This window comes from Phyllobates terribilis, unplaced genomic scaffold, assembly GCF_046119375.1.
Source record: "Phyllobates terribilis strain yellow unplaced genomic scaffold, ASM4611937v1 Scaffold_171__1_contigs__length_4068163, whole genome shotgun sequence".
Lineage (NCBI taxonomy): Eukaryota > Metazoa > Chordata > Amphibia > Anura > Dendrobatidae > Phyllobates > Phyllobates terribilis.
The window spans coordinates 1,248,514-1,265,990 of record NW_027362931.1 but is presented as its reverse complement, the minus strand read 5'-3'; the positions used below and the strand labels follow the sequence as shown (position 1 = coordinate 1,265,990).

Here is a 17,477-nt window from a genome sequence, read left to right as displayed (position 1 = left end):
AGCTGCCGGGGCCCTGAGCAAGCGGCGGAGAAGGGCGGGTGCTGACACCGCTCTCCTCCGCCCATAGCCCAGCGGGGTGCGCGACCGCCAGTGGGCCCCTCTGTGTGCTCAGGGCCCCGGCATTTGCCCGGGTGCGCCGGGTGCTGACGCCGGCCCTGATCTCCACTATGATCTTTGTAAATACTCTCGGAGCCATGGACAGACCAAAAGGCCGGGGCCCTGAACTGAAAATGTCTGATTCTCTAGTTTATGGATAGGGCCACTCTCAGGAATTTTTCAGCTTCTGCATGGATTGAAACATGGTAGTATGCATCGTTTCTCATTAAGACATACCACAGAAGAGTCCGCATAATCACGCAGCTAATACACCACCACAACGGGGAGACTCATGGATGATTAACGAGAGGGCATCGCAAAAACAACTGAGAAAAATTACCAAGGAAAAAATAGCGACATAAAGCCCATAAACATTACTTAGATGTAAAAAATACATAAATCTTTATTGAATATACACTGTGTTCAGAATTATTAGGCAAATGAGTATTTTGATCACATGATACTTTTTATACATGTCGTCCTACTCCAAGCTGCATAGGCTTGAGAGCCAACTACCAATTAAGTATATCTGGTGATGTGCATCTCTGTAATGAGGAGGGGTGTTGTCTAATGACATCAACACCCTATATAAGGTGGGCTTAATTATTAGGCAACTTCCTTTCCTTTGGCAAAATGGGTCAGAAGAGAGATTTGACGGGCTCTGAAAAGTCCAAAATTGTGAGATGTCTTGCAGAGGGATGCAGCAGTCTTGAAATTTCCAAACTTTTGAAGCGTGATCACCGAACAATCAAGCGTTTCATGGAAAATAGCCAACAAGGTCGCAAGAAGCGTGTTGGCCAAAAAAGGCACAAAATAACTGCCCATGAATTGAGGAAAATCAAGCGTGAAGCTGCCAAGATGCCATTCGCCACCAGTTTTTCCATATTTCAGAGCTGCAACGTTACTGGAGTATCAAAAAGCACAAAGTGTGTGATACTCAGGGACATGGCCAAGGTAAGGAAGGCTGAAAAACCACCACCTTTGAACAAGAAACATAAGATAAAACTTCAAGAATGGTTCAAGAAATATATTAAGATTGATTTTTCAAAGGTTTTATGGACTGATGAAATGAGAGTAACCCTTGATGGGCCAGATGGATGGGCCAGAGGCTGGATCAGTAAAGGGCAGAGAGCTCCACTCCGGTATGAGTATGAGCTGGTATCATCAAAGATGAACTTGTGGGACCTTTTCGGGTTGAGGATGGAGTGAAGCTCAACTCCCAGACCTACTGCCAGTTTCTGAAGACAACTTCTTCAAGCAGTGGTACAGGAAGAAGTCGGTATCGTTCAAGAAAAACATGATTTTCATGCAGGACAATGCTCCATCACATGCATCCAACTACTCCACAGCGTGGCTGGCCAGTAAAGGTCTAAAAGAAGAACAAATAATGACATGGCCCCCTTGTTCACCTGATCTGAACCCCATAGAGAACCTATGGTCCATCATAAAATGTGAAATCAACAGGGAGGGAAAACAGTACACCTCTCGGAGCAGTGTCTGGGAGACTCTGGTGGCTGCTGCACGCAATGTTGATCGAAAACAGATCAAGCAACTGACAGAATCTATGGATGGAGGCTGCCGAGTTTCATCATAAAGAAAGGTGGCTATATTGATCACGAATTATTTTGGTTTTTGCATGTCAGAAATGTTTATTTCTAAATTTTGTGCACTGATATTGGTTTACCTGGTGAAAATAAACAAGTAAGATGGGATTATATTTGTTTTTTATTAAGTTGCCTAATAATTCGGGACAGTAATAGTTACCTGCACAAACAGATATCCTCCTAAGATAGCCAAATCTAAAAAAAAACCCACTCCAACTTCCAAAAATATTAAGCTTGGATATTTATGAGTCTTTTGGGTGAATTGAGAACATAGTTGTTGATCAATAATAAAAATAATCCTCTAAAATACAACTTGCCTAATAATTCGGCACACAGTGTATCTTAGTTAAAAGTCAATTAGATTACATAAGGACCAAGCAATGTGAACTCAGGTCTAAGATGGTAGACATGCAAGAAATAGGAGCATGTTCACACTAGCAAAAAGAAGCAAAACCTACAAAAGACAAAAAATATATCTCATACCCTACCATCATTATATATAAATGTAAAGCAAAGTTGCATAATAAATATAGGGTACTTAGTGAACTATTTTTGATCAAAAAAAGTATACAAGCCGTCCCACCAGCGGCAAGGTGACCCTAAATTGGGACGGTACCTATACTGTCTATATTAAAAACCTTACTGTATATCAAAGTTGAAGTAATGCATATAAAAGGGTAGACAAATAGGACCGGGTCCCAACTCCAGACCACCTAGGCCCGTGGTAAGCTACATATATACTAATCAGCTCAACAAAGGGGATGCCACACCCTTAAATTGCACAGAATGCAAACAAGACAAAAAACAAGCAATGTGAACTGAGGTCTAAGATGGTAGACATGCAAGAAATAGGAGCATGTTCACACTAGCAAAAAGAAGCAAAACCTACAAAAGACAAAAAATATATCTCATACCCTACCATCATTATATATAAATGTAAAGCAAAGTTGCATAATAAATATAGGGTACTTAGTGAACTATTTTTGATCAAAAAAAAGAAAAATGACCAAGGAAAAAATAGCGACATAAAGCCCATAAACATTACTTAGATGTAAAAAAATATATAAATGTTTATTGAATATATCTAAGTTAAAAGTCAATTAGATTACATAAGGAGTAGTAAACACCAATGACCATGTACAGAAAAGAGAACGGACATATCACACAGCCAGCCCTTATGGCCCGACAATATTATCGATGATTAAATAAATATGGTCCAATCCATAACACTGCTCTAATATTCCCATCCATCTAGGGTTGTTTATAAGTCATATTTCCGTATGAAGATAAAATATATAGCTACCTTGGGTACAGGAAGCCAGGAGCGTACCAACGGCTGGGTGGTGTACATCCACCCCAACGCGCGTTTCAGCGAACCTTCGTCAGGGGGTATGTGTCAGTGTCAATGTGATCCCTTTTAAATGTGCCCACGCTAATCACCACGTGTGTAAAAAAACGGATGTCTATAGTCTGATCGATAGGTTTGAGGACCTTTGATGACGCATACCGCGTCATGATAGGCGGGGCGGCGTCGGCATCACGTGGCACCCGCGTCACAGTCAGCTGACCGCGGCGCAGGTCCTCACGATGTAGCAGCCTAGAAACAGAAGTTTTACAGCCGATTGTTTTGACTTCATCTTGAAGGGTTGATACACCAGAAATCTGTTCAGACCTCTCAAATTTACTATAGTTCTGAAAGTGCCATCCAGCTTCTTTATCAAGAAAAGGGGGGAATATAATCCCTTTCCTTATTCTTCTATGGGTACCTCCAAGAGGACCAAAAACTAACTATTGCTTGGAAGACCTTCGGAGAGGTGTCACCATGAAGGTTCGCAGGGGTGGAAGGATAGTCTGGAATTCCAATTTTAGGTCGGCTTCCACTATCCCTAGAATCCAGGCATGGGATGAATTTTATTCATACGCATGGAGGAAGAGGGAAAGCATTCCTCCTTCCGGGGAATGACATCACTGGGAAGACTTCGTTCCCCCTGAAGGCGGCCCCCCAAACATGAAACCTTTTTTTTAGTCTTCTGACTTCCTATTTTTCCTGATCCCTAGGAGGTCTTTTTCAGCCGTATCTTCTATTCCAAAAGGTACTCCTGTATTCTGGGATAGACAAACTGGGGAATCCTTTCTTTTTATCTCCAGCTTTGTCCAAGATGTCATCCAGAACTTGACCAAAAAGAAAGCCCCCATCACATGGGATTGAACACAGTTTGGTCTTTGACTGGACATCCCCAGGCCAACTTTTTACCCATAGCGCCCTACGAGTGGCAATAGAGAGGCCCGCTAACCTGGCTGCCATCCTCACTGAGTCTGCTGAGGCATCTGCAATAAAAGCTGCTGCTCCCTGCATCAGCCAGGATATTTTCCCTTGGGACATTATCCTTCGGTTGACCTTCTAGTTGTTGCAACCAGATAATCATAGATCTGGCTGTACAGGTCGTAGAGACCGCTGGCTTCAGGGCACCCACCGAGGACTCCCAGGTGTGTCTTAAGTAACCATCTACCTTTCTATCCAGATGATCTTTCAGAATACCCACATCCTCAAAAGGCAAGGTAGATTTTCTGGATGAATTGGCCACTGCTACGTCTAGCTTTGGGATCTTATTCCATGAGTCTTGTTTCCTCCTCATCAAATTGGTATCTTCTCTTAGAAGATGATGGTAGTGAAACGTTTCTCTTTGTTTTTTCTCTTAATGAGAGCCTGAATCTTTTCATTAATTAGAAATATGCGCCTCTTTTTTTTGCCCTAATCCACAAAACATGAACTCTTGTATGGATTTGGGGGTCTTAGCATCCGAGATGCCCATGGTAGCTCTCACAGCCTTAATCAACCTATCTGCGACTTTTATAGGAAAGCATGGCCTACCCCCTGTATCGCCATTAAAGAATGAAAAGGAACAAGAATCCAATCCACATTCACCTTCCGACTTTATAGATTCATCTAAATCAGGTGATAATTTTTTGGACCCTTTCCTTCCCTTTCTATTCCTTTTTTTATGAATAAGGGTCTCAAGGGAATTCTTAACTTGTGCCCTGATCACGGATCTCAAATCCATGAAGTTAGTGGATTCTTCACATGCGGTTTTCTGTATACAATCTGCACAGTCTTTTCTGCCACAAGTCAGGTAACTTATCCCTACAAAGGGTTCACTCCTTATTCTTTTGTGCCACATTTCTTAAGCCATTCCTAGTAATTAGAGACAAGAAAAAGGGACTTAATTACCATGGTGAAATTTCACAAAGATCAGTCAGCATTCTGGAGTTTAATAAGGGTACCAGATTCAGGGGCTGGATCAAATCACACCATTATTCGTGGTCGGTCGTACTATCACTTCTGCAACTCATGAGACTGCCATTGCTGTGTAAACTCTGATCCTGGCACTGACGTTTCTCCATATCACGTGGGGAAGGAGAGCCAGAGAAAACCCACTCTTTTGGCAGTCAGGCGTGATTTTAAAAGAGGGACCAGCCACAGCAACTCCCGCACACCCTTGTGCATGCCTTCTCCAGACCCCCTGGAAGTGAAATCCAACACTTCAGGTCAGAAGTCTCCGGCATGCTCTTCATCAGGGCGCACCAATCCCAGGGCGTCCTGCACATGCGCAAGCCTGGGACATTGTTGGGGCCAGCAGGCATCCAAAAGGACTTCGGCGCTCGCATCTACATGAGCCCTCAAGCAACCAGCGGTGGCGCTTCCAGGACCCGACACGGCACTATAGACAAGGAGCCTTTCTTCCAGGCAAGGCCTGGGTAAGTTTCTCCTTTAACTTTCCTCTCCTGATTCTTCAGCTTCAGGTTCCCTCATGGACAGGAAACCAAAATGATGCGGGGTAGAGGTGCAGCCCTCTTATTCAGTACGCTTCCTGTCCTTATTGGGTGAATTCCCTCTCTCGTGTGGCGCTGGTCATGGGGGAAAGGAAAATTTTAGAAATTGTTCTGGTATTCAGTGAGATATTAATGACAATCTTACTTATCAAAGGAAGTGTACTGATTATTCTGAGCAATTTTATTAAAAATTTTAAAACACACAGTGTACACGATTACACTTTCTTTCCTGTATGACTTCCCCCATGTCTAACAAGATACGATTTATTTACAAAAGATTTCCCACATAGTGAACATGAATACGGCTTCTCCCCAGTGTGACTTCTCTCGTGTTTCACAAGACTTAATTTACCTGTGAAGGACTTCCCACATTCCAAACATGAAAATGGCTTTATTCCTGTGTGAATGCTCTCATGTCTAACACATTTTGATTTATGTGTAAAGCATTTCCCACATTCTAAACATGAATATGGCTTCTCTCCTGTGTGAGTTTTCTGATGTCTAATAAGAGTCTTTTTATCAATAAAGCATTTCCCACATACTGAACATGAAAATGGCTTCTCTCCTGTGTGAATTCTCTGATGTATAATAAATCTTGATTTAGCTGGAAAGCATTTCCCACATTCTGAACATGAATACGGCTTCTCTCCTGTGTGAAATGTCTGATGTCTAATAAAACTCCCTTTATATCCAAAGCATTTCCCACATTCTGAACATGAATATGGCTTCTCTCCTGTGTGAGTTTTCTGATGTCTATTAAGAGTCTTTTTATCAGTAAAGCATTTCCCACATACTGAACATGAAAATGGCTTCTCTCCTGTGTGAATTCTCTGATGTATAATAAATCTTGATTTAGTTGGAAAGCATTTCCCACATTCTGAACATGAATACAGATTCTCCCCAGTGTGACTTCTCTCGTGCATCACAAGACTTAATTTACCTGTGAAGGTCTTCCCACATTCTGAACATGAAAATGACTTTTCTCCTGTGTGAATTCTCTCATGTCTAACACATTTTGATTTATCTGTAAAGCATTTCCCACATTCTGAACATGAATATGGCTTCTCTCCTGTGTGAGTTTTCTGATGTCTAATAAGAGTCCCTTTATCATTAAAGCATTTCCCACATACTGAACATGAAAATGGTTTTTCTCCTGTGTGAATTCTCTGATGTCTAATGAATCTTGATTTATCTGTAAAGCATTTCCCACATTCTGAACATGAATACAGCTTCTTCCCAGTGTGACTTCTCTTGTGCAACACAAGACTTAATTTACCTGTGAAGGCCTTCCCACATTCCGAACATGAAAATGTCTTTTCTCCTGTGTGAATTCTCACATGTCTAACACATTTTGATTTATATGTAAAGTATTTCCCACATTCTGAACAGGAATATGGCTTTTCTCCTGTGTGAGTTTTCTGATGTCTAATAAGAGTCCCTTTATCTGTAAAGCATTTCTCACATACTGAACATGAAAATGGTTTTTCTCCTGTGTGAATTCTCTGATGTATAATAAATCTTGATTTATGTCTAAAGCATTTCCCACATTCTGAACATGAATACGGCTTCTCTCCTGTGTGAATTCTCTGATGTGAAATAAGATTCCCTTTATCTGTAAAGCATTTCCCACATTCTGAACATGAATATGGCTTCTCTCCTGTGTGACTTCTCTGATGTATAACAAGTTTTGTTTTATTTGTAAAGCATTTCCCACATTCTGAACAGGAGTATGACTTTTCTCCTTTGTGTTTTCTGTGTGTTAATAAATCTGAGCTTTTAGTAAATTGCTTGTCACACTGAAATCTTGTATCTGTGTCACCTGGAATTGTGATAACAATGTGAGATTGCTCAGGAGATGATTCCTCATGATTAGGAGGATTATAAGAAAGTGAAGTGCTGTGAAGTCCAGAAGGTGCAGGAAGGGTGATGAGGTTTCCTCCATTAGAGTGCTCCCATATATCTTCTTTTTTACAATTTAGTGATAAACCTTTATTCTCACAGGGATTTCCTATAAGGATGAAAGACAGATTTATGTTGTTAAAAAAATCATATCCAAAGAGATTTACACATTTATTTTCTGGATCTCACAATGAAGACCCTCGTCAGTCAAAGTACCGGTAATAAGGAAGACAACTACATGCCATAACATTAACACAATGACGAGTAAAGTGAATAACACTTATAAACTGGTGACATTGGCACAAGTCAGGGGTGGCAGAGATTAGACAGCAAATAGACAGTTCTTAAAGGGAACCTGTCATCAGGATTTACCCCCTTAATGTACCACCAGTGCCATTTCACTCTCTCAAGCTTCCTATCTCGCCCTTAGTGTAGAAAAGTGTCCACGCAATTAAAAATTGAGTTTTAATCTTTTATTACTGCATGCAAATGAGACTGACTAATCACAAAGGTGGGCCTCATAAAGGTGGCCGCCGTAATCATGTCCACAGTATACCTAAGGACTAGTGTTGAGCGAGTATGTTCTGTTAACCCTTTCGGTGAGTATGCTCGGGCGAGCTCCGAGTATTTATAGCTGCTCGGTGATAAGGTTGAATCCCTCCCGTGTGCATGATTTGCGACTGTTTGACAGCTTTATTACATGTGAGGAATGTCTATTTCTTACATATTCCTCACATGTAATAAAACTGTCAAACAGTTGCAAATCATGCACACGGGAGCGATCTAACCTTATCACCGAGCAGCTGTAAATACTCGAAGCTTGGCCCGAGCATACTCGGACAGAACATACTCACTCAACCCCAGTAAGGACATGATACGAATCCTTAGAAGAATGAAATAGCACCGAAGTCATATTACAGGGTTAAATCCTAATTACAGTACCCAGGGGAGTCCTTCTCCCAATGTCTGAGAAGAAAAATCTACAGTGGTAGAAAGTGGAATGATTCGAGTATGTGAGCAACCTGTAGTGCAAATGGGCCTCCATGTATCCTCTGGAGCCTCCTTATTCCATTAACCACCCTACACCACGGATCCTCCTTATCCCCTGAAGCCTCCCTACACCACGGATCCTCCTTATCCCCTGGAGCCTCCCTACACCACGGATCCTCATCATCCCCTGGAGCCTCCCTACACCACGGATCCTCATCATCCCCTGGAGCCTCCCTACAACACGGATCCTCATCATCCCCTGGAGCCTCCCTACACCACGGATCCTCCTTATCCCCTGGAGCTTCCCTACACCACGGATCCTCCTTATCCCCTGGAGCCTCCCTACACCACGGATCCTCATCATCCCCTGGAGCCTCCCTACAACATGGATCCTCATCATCCCCTGGAGCCTCCCTACACCACGGATCCTCATCATCCCCTGGAGCCTCCCTACACCACGGATCCTCATCATCCCCTGGAGCCTCCCTACACCACGGAGCCTGCTTATTCCCTGTAGCCTCCCTACGCCACGGATCCTCCTTATCCCCTGGAGCCTCCCTACACCATGGATCCTCCTTATCCCCTGGAGCCTCCCTATACCACGGATCCACCTTATCCCCTGGAGCCTCCCTACACCACGGATCCTCGTTATCCTCTAGAGCCTCCCTACACCACGGATCCTCATCATCCCCTGGAGCCTCCCTACACCACGGATCCTCCTTATCCCCTGGAGCTTCCCTACACCACGGATCCTCCTTATCCCCTGGAGCCTCCCTACACCACGGATCCTCATCATCCCCTGGAGCCTCCCTACAACATGGATCCTCATCATCCCCTGGAGCCTCCCTACACCACGGATCCTCATCATCCCCTGGAGCCTCCCTACACCACGGTTCCTCATCATCCCCTGGAGCCTCCCTACACCACGGAGCCTGCTTATTCCCTGTAGCCTCCCTACGCCACGGATCCTCCTTATCCCCTGGAGCCTCCCTACACCATGGATCCTCCTTATCCCCTGGAGCCTCCCTATACCACGGATCCTCCTTATCCCCTGGAGCCTCCCTACACCACGGATCCTCCTTATCCTCTAGAGCCTCCCTACACCACGGATCCTCCTTATCCCCTGGAGCCTCCCTACACCATGTATCCTCCTTACCCCCTGGAGCCTCCTTACACCACAGAGCCTGTTTATCCCTTGGAGCCTCCCTACACAACGGATCCTCATCATCCCCTGGAGCTTCCCTACACCACGGATCCTCATCATCCCCTGGAGCCTCCCTACACCATGGATTCTCCTTACCCCCTGGAGCCTCTCTACACCACAGAGCCTTCTTATCCCCTGGAGCCTCCCTACATCACGGATCCTCCTTATCTCCTGGAGCCTCCCTACACCACAGATCCGCCTTATTCCCTGGAGCCTCCCTACACCACGGATCCTCCTTATCCCCTGGAGCCTCCCTACACCACGGAGCCTGCTTATCCCCTGGAGCCTCCCTACACCACGGATCCTCCTTATCCCCTGGAGTCTCCCTACACCACGGAGCCTGCTTATCCCCTGGAGCCTCCCTACACCACAGAGCCTGCTTATCCCCTGGAGCCTCCCTACACCATGGATCCTCCATATCTCCTGGAGCCTCCCTACACCACAGAGTCTGCTTATCCCCTGGAGCCTCCCCACACCATGGATCCTCCTTATCCCCTGGAGCCTCCCTATACCACGGATCCTCTTTATCCCCTGGAGCCTCCCTACACCACAGAGCCGGCTTATCCCCTGGAGCCTCCCTACACCACGGATCCTCCTTACCCCCTGGAGCCTCCCTACACCACAGAGCCTGCTTATTCCCTGGAGCCTCCCTACACCACAGAGCCTCCTTATCCCCTGGAGCCTCCCTACACCATGGATCCTCCTAATCCCCTGGAGCCTCCCTACACCATGGTGCCTCCTTATCCCCTGGAGCCTCCCTACACCACAGAGCCTGCTTATTCCCTGGAGCCTCCCTACACCACAGAGCCTGCTTATCCCCTGGAGCCTCCCTACACCACAGAGCCTGCGTATTCCCTGGAGCCTCCCCTACACCACGGAGCCTGCTTATCCCCTGGCGCCTCCCTACACCACGGAACCTCCTTATCCCCTGGAGCCTCCCTACACCACGGAGCCTGCTTATTCCCTGGAGCCTCCCTACACCACGGAGCCTGCTTATCCCCTGGAGCCTCCCTACACCACAGAGCCTGCTTATCCCCTGGAGCCTCCCTACACCACGGAGCCTGCTTATCCCCTGGAGCCTCCCTACACCACAGAGCCTGCTTATCCCCTGGAGCCTCCCTACATCATGGATCCTCCTTATTCCCTGGAGCCTCCCTACACCGCAGATCCTCCTTATCCCCTGGAGCCTCCCTACATCATGGATCCTCCTTATCCCCTGGAGCCTCCCTACACCACAGAGCCTGCTTATCTCCTGGAGCCTTCCTACACCACGGATCCTCCTTATCCCCTGGAGCCTCCCTACACCACAGAGCCTGCTTATTCCCTGGAGCCTCCCTACACCACAGAGCCTGCTTATCCCCTGGAGCCTCCCTACACCACAGATCCTCCTTATCCCCTGGAGCCTCCCTACACCATGGATCCTCCTTATCCCCTGGAGCCTCCCTACACCACGGATCCTCCTTACCCCCTGGAGCCTCCCTACACCACGGATCCTCCTTACTCCCTGGAGCCTCCCTACACCACGGATCCTCCTTATCCCCTGGAGCCTCCCTACACCACGGATCCTCCTTATCCCCTGGAGCCTCCTTACATTACTTGGTCTATATACAGCTGAACCTAGTGCACATGTGATACATCCGCCCCTGCCCGAAACCCTAAATATATGTCCTTAAAAATAATGTTTAAAGGGAAACTGTCCGTTTCCTGTGCCCCCAGAACCCGCAGCAGATGTGTCTGCAGATATAAACTCTCCACCTAACATCTCTATTACATTAAACACACAAACAGATCTTTAGAAAAAGTATTGTATTTCTAAAGTTTATGAGGCCTTTGATTTGTCGATGAGGCGTTCGTGACCCCAGAGTAGTCGTCCCACTTAGCATGTCATCACGGCTTTGGAGGCTTGAGAACATGACAAACCTACCGCATGCGCGTGGCTTCTCCTCCTCACTGCATTGAGCCTCTGACGCCGGGTGTACGCGTCCCATTACTGAGATAGGAGAGGACGGTCACTACTGGTCAGAGTCCATGTAGATGGGAGGAGCTCAGCCTCTAGCCCCGCCCTCCTCTCCCCTCCCCCTACACAGAATCTTATCAGTAGCGGCCGTCACCTCCGATCTCAGTGATGGAACAATGTTTCCTAACTGAATAGAGATTTTACCCCGGAACCGAGAATCCTGAGACGGAAGAAGAAATACACAGATTTCTGTGGAGACTCCGGGGACAAAGTCTCCTATTTCCATCTCGTCTATTCTTACAATTCATGAAGTTTATTCCTCTTATTCTTGTGTAATAAAGACTGATCAGGACGTTGTGTATATTATATGGGAACAATGAGGAATACTGTCACCATGTAACAATACATCGCTTATGGTTTATGGCCGCCAGGATTTGGTAACACAAAAATGTCTGAAAAGAAACAAAGTATTTATTGTAGAAAAGTCCTAAAAGAAAATGAAATAAATATATTGCTATTGGCTTGGATCAGTTGTATTACCGCAGTTACAGAGACCCTCCACCCCGGGACTGAACGCTACACATTTCCCTGTACAGTCCCCTATGGGGTCCTCTGCCCTCCGCTGCCCCCTCAGATCGGTGGTCCCTTCCCCCGGCTTCCAGGGCGGCCAGTGCAGTGGTATGGTGAGTGCAGTAATACGTCTACCCCACCCTCCCCTGCCTTTCCTGTGCTGTGACCTATAGGGCAGCGCCACATCCTATTAATCTCCCAGCAGTCTGCGGGGCGTCACCAGTTACAGATGTATTCTGCACCTGCTTTCATTGCTCCTGTTTGTCTTTGGTAACCTTGTCTGGCTTCCATAATACCCCGGGATGACTTAGGCCTCCATCTACAGGACCATTCTTACTCGGCTTCCTGATTCTGACCTCGTCCCGCTTCTTGATTGTCTAGTACCTGCCATCTTTGGGTCAGATCTGACATGTCGACCTTCTTCTGCCAGCTCGCTCTACCAGCCAGCACTACTATGTGGAGCAGCCCCGGTGTCTGTGCTGTAAGTCCAGATCACTGTACAGTGGTAAAAAGATGGAAGCCGGGAAACCTCTGGGACCGGCTGTATGGAGACTGTGTGTAAGCGCCTTATTATTAGGAACTGCCAGGTTTCCTCCATCGGTTCACCGTTACAGGAGGCAGATGGAGGACACAAGGAAGGGAGTCTATATATGATAACCGTATAGTCACTTCTCAGTCTCAGGGTGGACGGTCGTTTTATCACTCAACTTGTGCAGCTCATGAAGAGAGAAAAATTCTAAAAAATAACAGCAGAATAAAGATGATAAAGTAACAAGATGAGAAATACAACTCATCCCCCACAAAAAAGCTCCTCATACAGCGAGGTCAGTAATGAGAAATAAACCATCAAGAATGGAGAAAACAATCCAACAGAGGCCGGACAGACATCTGTCTGAGATGGTGAGTCCTGCATTGAGCAGGGGGCTGGATACGGGGACCCTGGAGGTGGTCCCCTCCAACCAGAACATTCTAGGATTGTAAGTTGTTTGGTCATTTTATCTGTAAATCATTTCCCCCATTATCGGCCTTACAGATACATTTTTTCTTTATTGATTTTTAATTTTTTTTTTTTTTACTTTCTCGTCCTCTCATTTCCGGAGTCATAATGTTATTGGTCACTAAGCTGCGCAGTTCTCCTGCTATTCACCCTATAAATGTAAGGAAATACTGACAACTGGGCGTTACCATTGTTCCCCTACATTGTCCAATCAGAGCTGAGTGTCAGAAGTGTGGGGACACATGTATGGAGAACGGTGACACCCGGTTATCATGTCATTCATAAATGTCGGAGGAACGGCCGGGAATCTGAGCAGCAGTTTCTTTCTTTGGTAACAATTCTTGTCGGAAAAAGAATTTCATCCAATTTATTGGTAAAAAAAACAAAAACAAAAAAACTTAAAACTTTCGGAACCTGGATGAGGACGTCTTCTTACCTTCTTTTGGTAATTTATGTATTTTACTGTTGGAAAGAGAATTATTTATTCACGTTAGAGGCTCAGATGGGGGGACGATTCCTAGACGACATCTTGTCTGGAGAGACCGAGAGTGAAGATTCTTCTAAAGGGACGTTCCCAAAATCACAATGTGCTCTTATAATAAAGTACACCCTGGTTATTGTGAATATAACCCCTGTATAACATCTGGCCTGTCCTGCACATATCACCCCCTGAGTATGCCCCCCAGGATCTATATACCCAGCAGTTGAAATTGTAACCAATACACACCGAGGAGCCACATGTTATATACTGGGGGGTGGGACAGGGCTGGATGTTATACACCGGGGGGACAACAGGGCCTGAAGGAGAAGCCAGAATGCAGTGATTAATGCGTGTGGCCCAATACTATTCTCCATATAGTGAATCTCTCCATATTAAAAGATTCACCATAAATGAGACGCTGACAGGGGATATAATCCGTGCATGGTGAAGGGCGCCCCCTCTGGGCAGTATTTAGTCTCCATGTTTATATGTTGATTGAACCAGATCTCAAAAACCGACATGATGTAAGATAACGACAACTCTAGATGCGGCCATCGCAGCTGTTTGTAGATACGAGCTCCTAATCCCTTTTATGATGAAGCAATTCTCCACCCGGCACAGAGGACTAAACATCTGTCATGTACTGTCACCTACCTGGTGTCCTCCGCTTGTCTCTGACTAAGACCTGTGTTCTGGTCCTCCTACATCCAAGATGGCCTCCATAGTGGCAGAGGGACGACAGCAGTATGTCTGACCCACACCTCCATAGCATGGCACTTACTGACTTACCATAGGGGTCTTCATGCCACCGGGCAGCCGGCCTGGATGAGGAGGGACCAGAACGCCGGCCTCAATGTAGGAGGCAGTGGGAGGCAAACAGAGGCGACAGGTAGGACGACTCTACATGTGACATGTGTCGTCACTCGTCAGCACCAGGCAGTGGCTGCTACATCACCGAGATCCATAGGACGGGGAGATTCATAACCTGGAGCACAAGCTCAGTCATTTATATGGCAGCACGGACTTGTGTAAGGAAAATATGGACGTAAAGGATGGAAAGAATATTATAGAAGGTAAAGGAAAACTAATATGTGCTTCCTAAATCATTAAGAAGAGGTGTGGAGGCGGCCCCGGTATTCATCAGAGCACAGCCGGACTCTACAGGAGCAGCCGCGCCATCACCGGACGCTTCTGCTGTGATGTGGACAGCGGATAAAGCTTCACTGCACCGGAGACTCCACACGATATCACACACCGGTCATCATCATCATCACACGCTGGTCATTATTACATACCTGTGGAAACATCTACCGGAATCTCCTCCTTCCCGTCACTCACACACGGCTGATCCCCCCCCGTCATCGCTTCTTCTTCTGTCTCGTCCTTCACTTTATTCTTAGTTGGATCTTCCTCCTGATATACCAGATGTAACAATCAGCACAATACAAGAAACCACGAAAATCTGTGGCATCTATGACCTCAATCAGAAATGTCCCCTATATACAGATCCAGTACAGGGCTCAGCACAGTCTACCTGATGATCCTCCGGGACATTGTGATTCTCCTCTGGACAGTCCTGGGAATACAGAGGACAGGGACATCTCTCTGGTGGATTTCTCCTCCTGAATCCATCTGTAGGAAACACACAGTGACGGAATAGATTGTGTCATGTGTGGCAAAGTCACTGGTAAAGTGATAGAGGGAAGATATATTTCACGGAGGCTATTAGCTTCTGTGAATTGAAACCATGAAATTTGCTCCAACATGTTATTTGCTTAAAGAGGTTAAACTTCCATGTTAAAAGGGAGTGTTTTTTGTGAATGATCATTGTGAAGGGTGGGAGGTCATTCACCATATCTCCATCTCAGAGTGTGGTCTTTGATTTAAATACAAGTCCTACTGAGGCATTCAGTGTTCAGTGTCTGGAGAAGCTAGCTCCAGAGAGGATCTTGTGTTTGTTTTTCCTGAACCATATGGAGTTGCTGAACTCTCAGAAGGTGGATCCCTGCTATCACAAAGACTGTGCTTTTGTGTTACCATTTTGCTTTGTTTCCTGTTTTGGCCAAAGGGCCGTGATTTCTTTTATGGACTCAGTGTTGGTTTATGCTGCATTTTAATAAACCAACGAGAACTTTTTGGCCAAAGGGCCGTGATTTCTTTTATGGACTCAGTGTTGGTTTATGCTGCATTTTAATAAACCAACGAGAAGTTTTTAAAGAAACAGTGTACCTGTGTCTACCTCCGTGTGAGCGATCTACCACACATGTTATGATGAAATTATGGGAGTAGTAGTAGGTGACCACAGAACAGACATGACAGTCTCCCTCCTCACCCTGCTGATCGGCCCATATTGCGATCGCGTCTTGTGCTCCATGTATAACCTCAACCTTAATATCAACCAGATCTTCACCCTAAAAATAAAAATGTAAGATGAGCTCAGGTCCCATCACTTCATGGTCCGATGTTGTGGGGACTTCAGTGTCATCTACCTGATGATCCTCCGGGATGTTGTGATTCTCCTCTGGACAGTCCTGTGAATACAGAGGACGGGAACATCTCTCTGGTGGATTTCTCCTCCTGGATCCATCTGTGGAGACACACAGACTGAATACATGACCTGCCGTGTATCAGTCTATATATGAGACTCGTCTCTCAGTACCAGTAATTCTATGTTTATGTATCAGGGAATAAATTACATTGTTGTGGTCCTCACCACGGGTACCAAGGACCCAGCACATTGTGGCCTCAAGTATGAAGTGATAATCAGCGAGGCCAAAGCCTAATGCTCTCTGCTCTGCACCCGGAGGATCAGGACCCTGAGGAGAGGGACAGAGAAGACCCTCGTCAGTCAGATGAAGGAGCCGTACTAAGAAACACAACTTCTCCAAGTTTCGTTTCCAGGGATGGAACCACAGAGGAGCTGGAGAAAGCTCCACATTTCTATCCATCGGTTTCTTCTGTCCTAATTCACCGTTATGTAGATTGGTGGGAAGGACGGTGACCATTTACCAGTGATTGTATTTTGAGATCTCATGATGTCATCATGAGGACACGGCCTCCCTCCTGGACAGGATCCTCTGGGATCACTAAGAGGAGAGAACCTGATCTATTAAAAGACGGGTTACCGCTTTCTTATTCTTCTTTAAATAGAGATAACTCTCAACATCCGCCTCGATATAAACACTAAAATAGGCAGCAAGTTCTGCGTTTGTCTCTGAAGGAGGAAAAAAGGGCACATGTACGGCTGACGGATGAAGTCACAGCGCCGGGAAGGACGGTGTTGTGGGGAGCACCCGGTACGCAGCGGTTAGTGCCTATCAATGTGTAGAAAGGACAACTAGAGAGCCGACACCGGGGTCATGGGCGCTTACTGATGCACACGGGGAGCCAAGGAGAGATTGTCGGGTCAGACTCCACAGAAAAGCTCCATAATACATATTCTTCTGAACAAACATCCCTTTAACCCCGTCACTCCCCAGTCTGTTTTCACCTTCCTGACCGGGCCAATTTTTTACAGTTCTGACCTCTGTCACTTTATGGAGGTAATAACTCTGGAGCTTCAACGGATCCCGCTGATTCTGAAACTGTTTTTTCGTGACACATTGTGCTTCATGTTAGTGGTAAATTTAGGATTTGGCTTTTTTTTTGCGTTTATTTATGAAAATATCGAAAATTTTACAAAAAAAATGTTGGACTTTTAATTTTTATGCCTTTTAACCAGATATGTATTAACTATTTTGTATGGAATAACTAACATTTACCACATGTCTACTTCACATCAGATTTATTTTTTTTGGTAAAAGTTTAATCAGCAATTTCTTATTTTTCAAACAAAATTTACAAAACCA

The 17,477-nt window shown here is 45.7% G+C and overlaps 1 protein-coding gene across 1 annotated transcript; it reads right to left on the bottom strand.

Annotated features, from left to right (window-relative positions):
• Positions 1 to 5,717: 5,717 nt before the first annotated feature.
• Positions 5,718 to 16,213, bottom strand: LOC141212372 (uncharacterized). The gene is made up of 5 exons (XM_073664924.1): positions 16,119 to 16,213; positions 15,962 to 16,040; positions 15,164 to 15,261; positions 14,925 to 15,042; positions 5,718 to 7,539 (listed from the first exon to the last, which is right to left on the bottom strand). Exons 4-5 carry the CDS (start codon positions 14,989 to 14,991, stop codon positions 5,747 to 5,749), a joined length of 1,860 nt encoding a protein of 619 aa, XP_073521025.1. The 5' UTR covers positions 14,992 to 15,042; positions 15,164 to 15,261; positions 15,962 to 16,040; positions 16,119 to 16,213; the 3' UTR covers positions 5,718 to 5,746.
• Between the last annotated feature and the right edge of the window lie 1,264 nt (positions 16,214 to 17,477).

Bases quoted from the DNA above. Each gene is read 5' to 3' on its own strand.
- LOC141212372 (XM_073664924.1), bottom strand. From the start codon at position 14,991: ATGACGGGGGGGGATCAGCCGTGTGTGAGTGACGGGAAGGAGGAGATT. The intron at 7,540-14,924 runs GTATGTAATAAT...TCATCCTTATAG, and splicing joins TCCGGTAGATGTTTCCACAG to GAAATCCCTGTGAGAATAAA.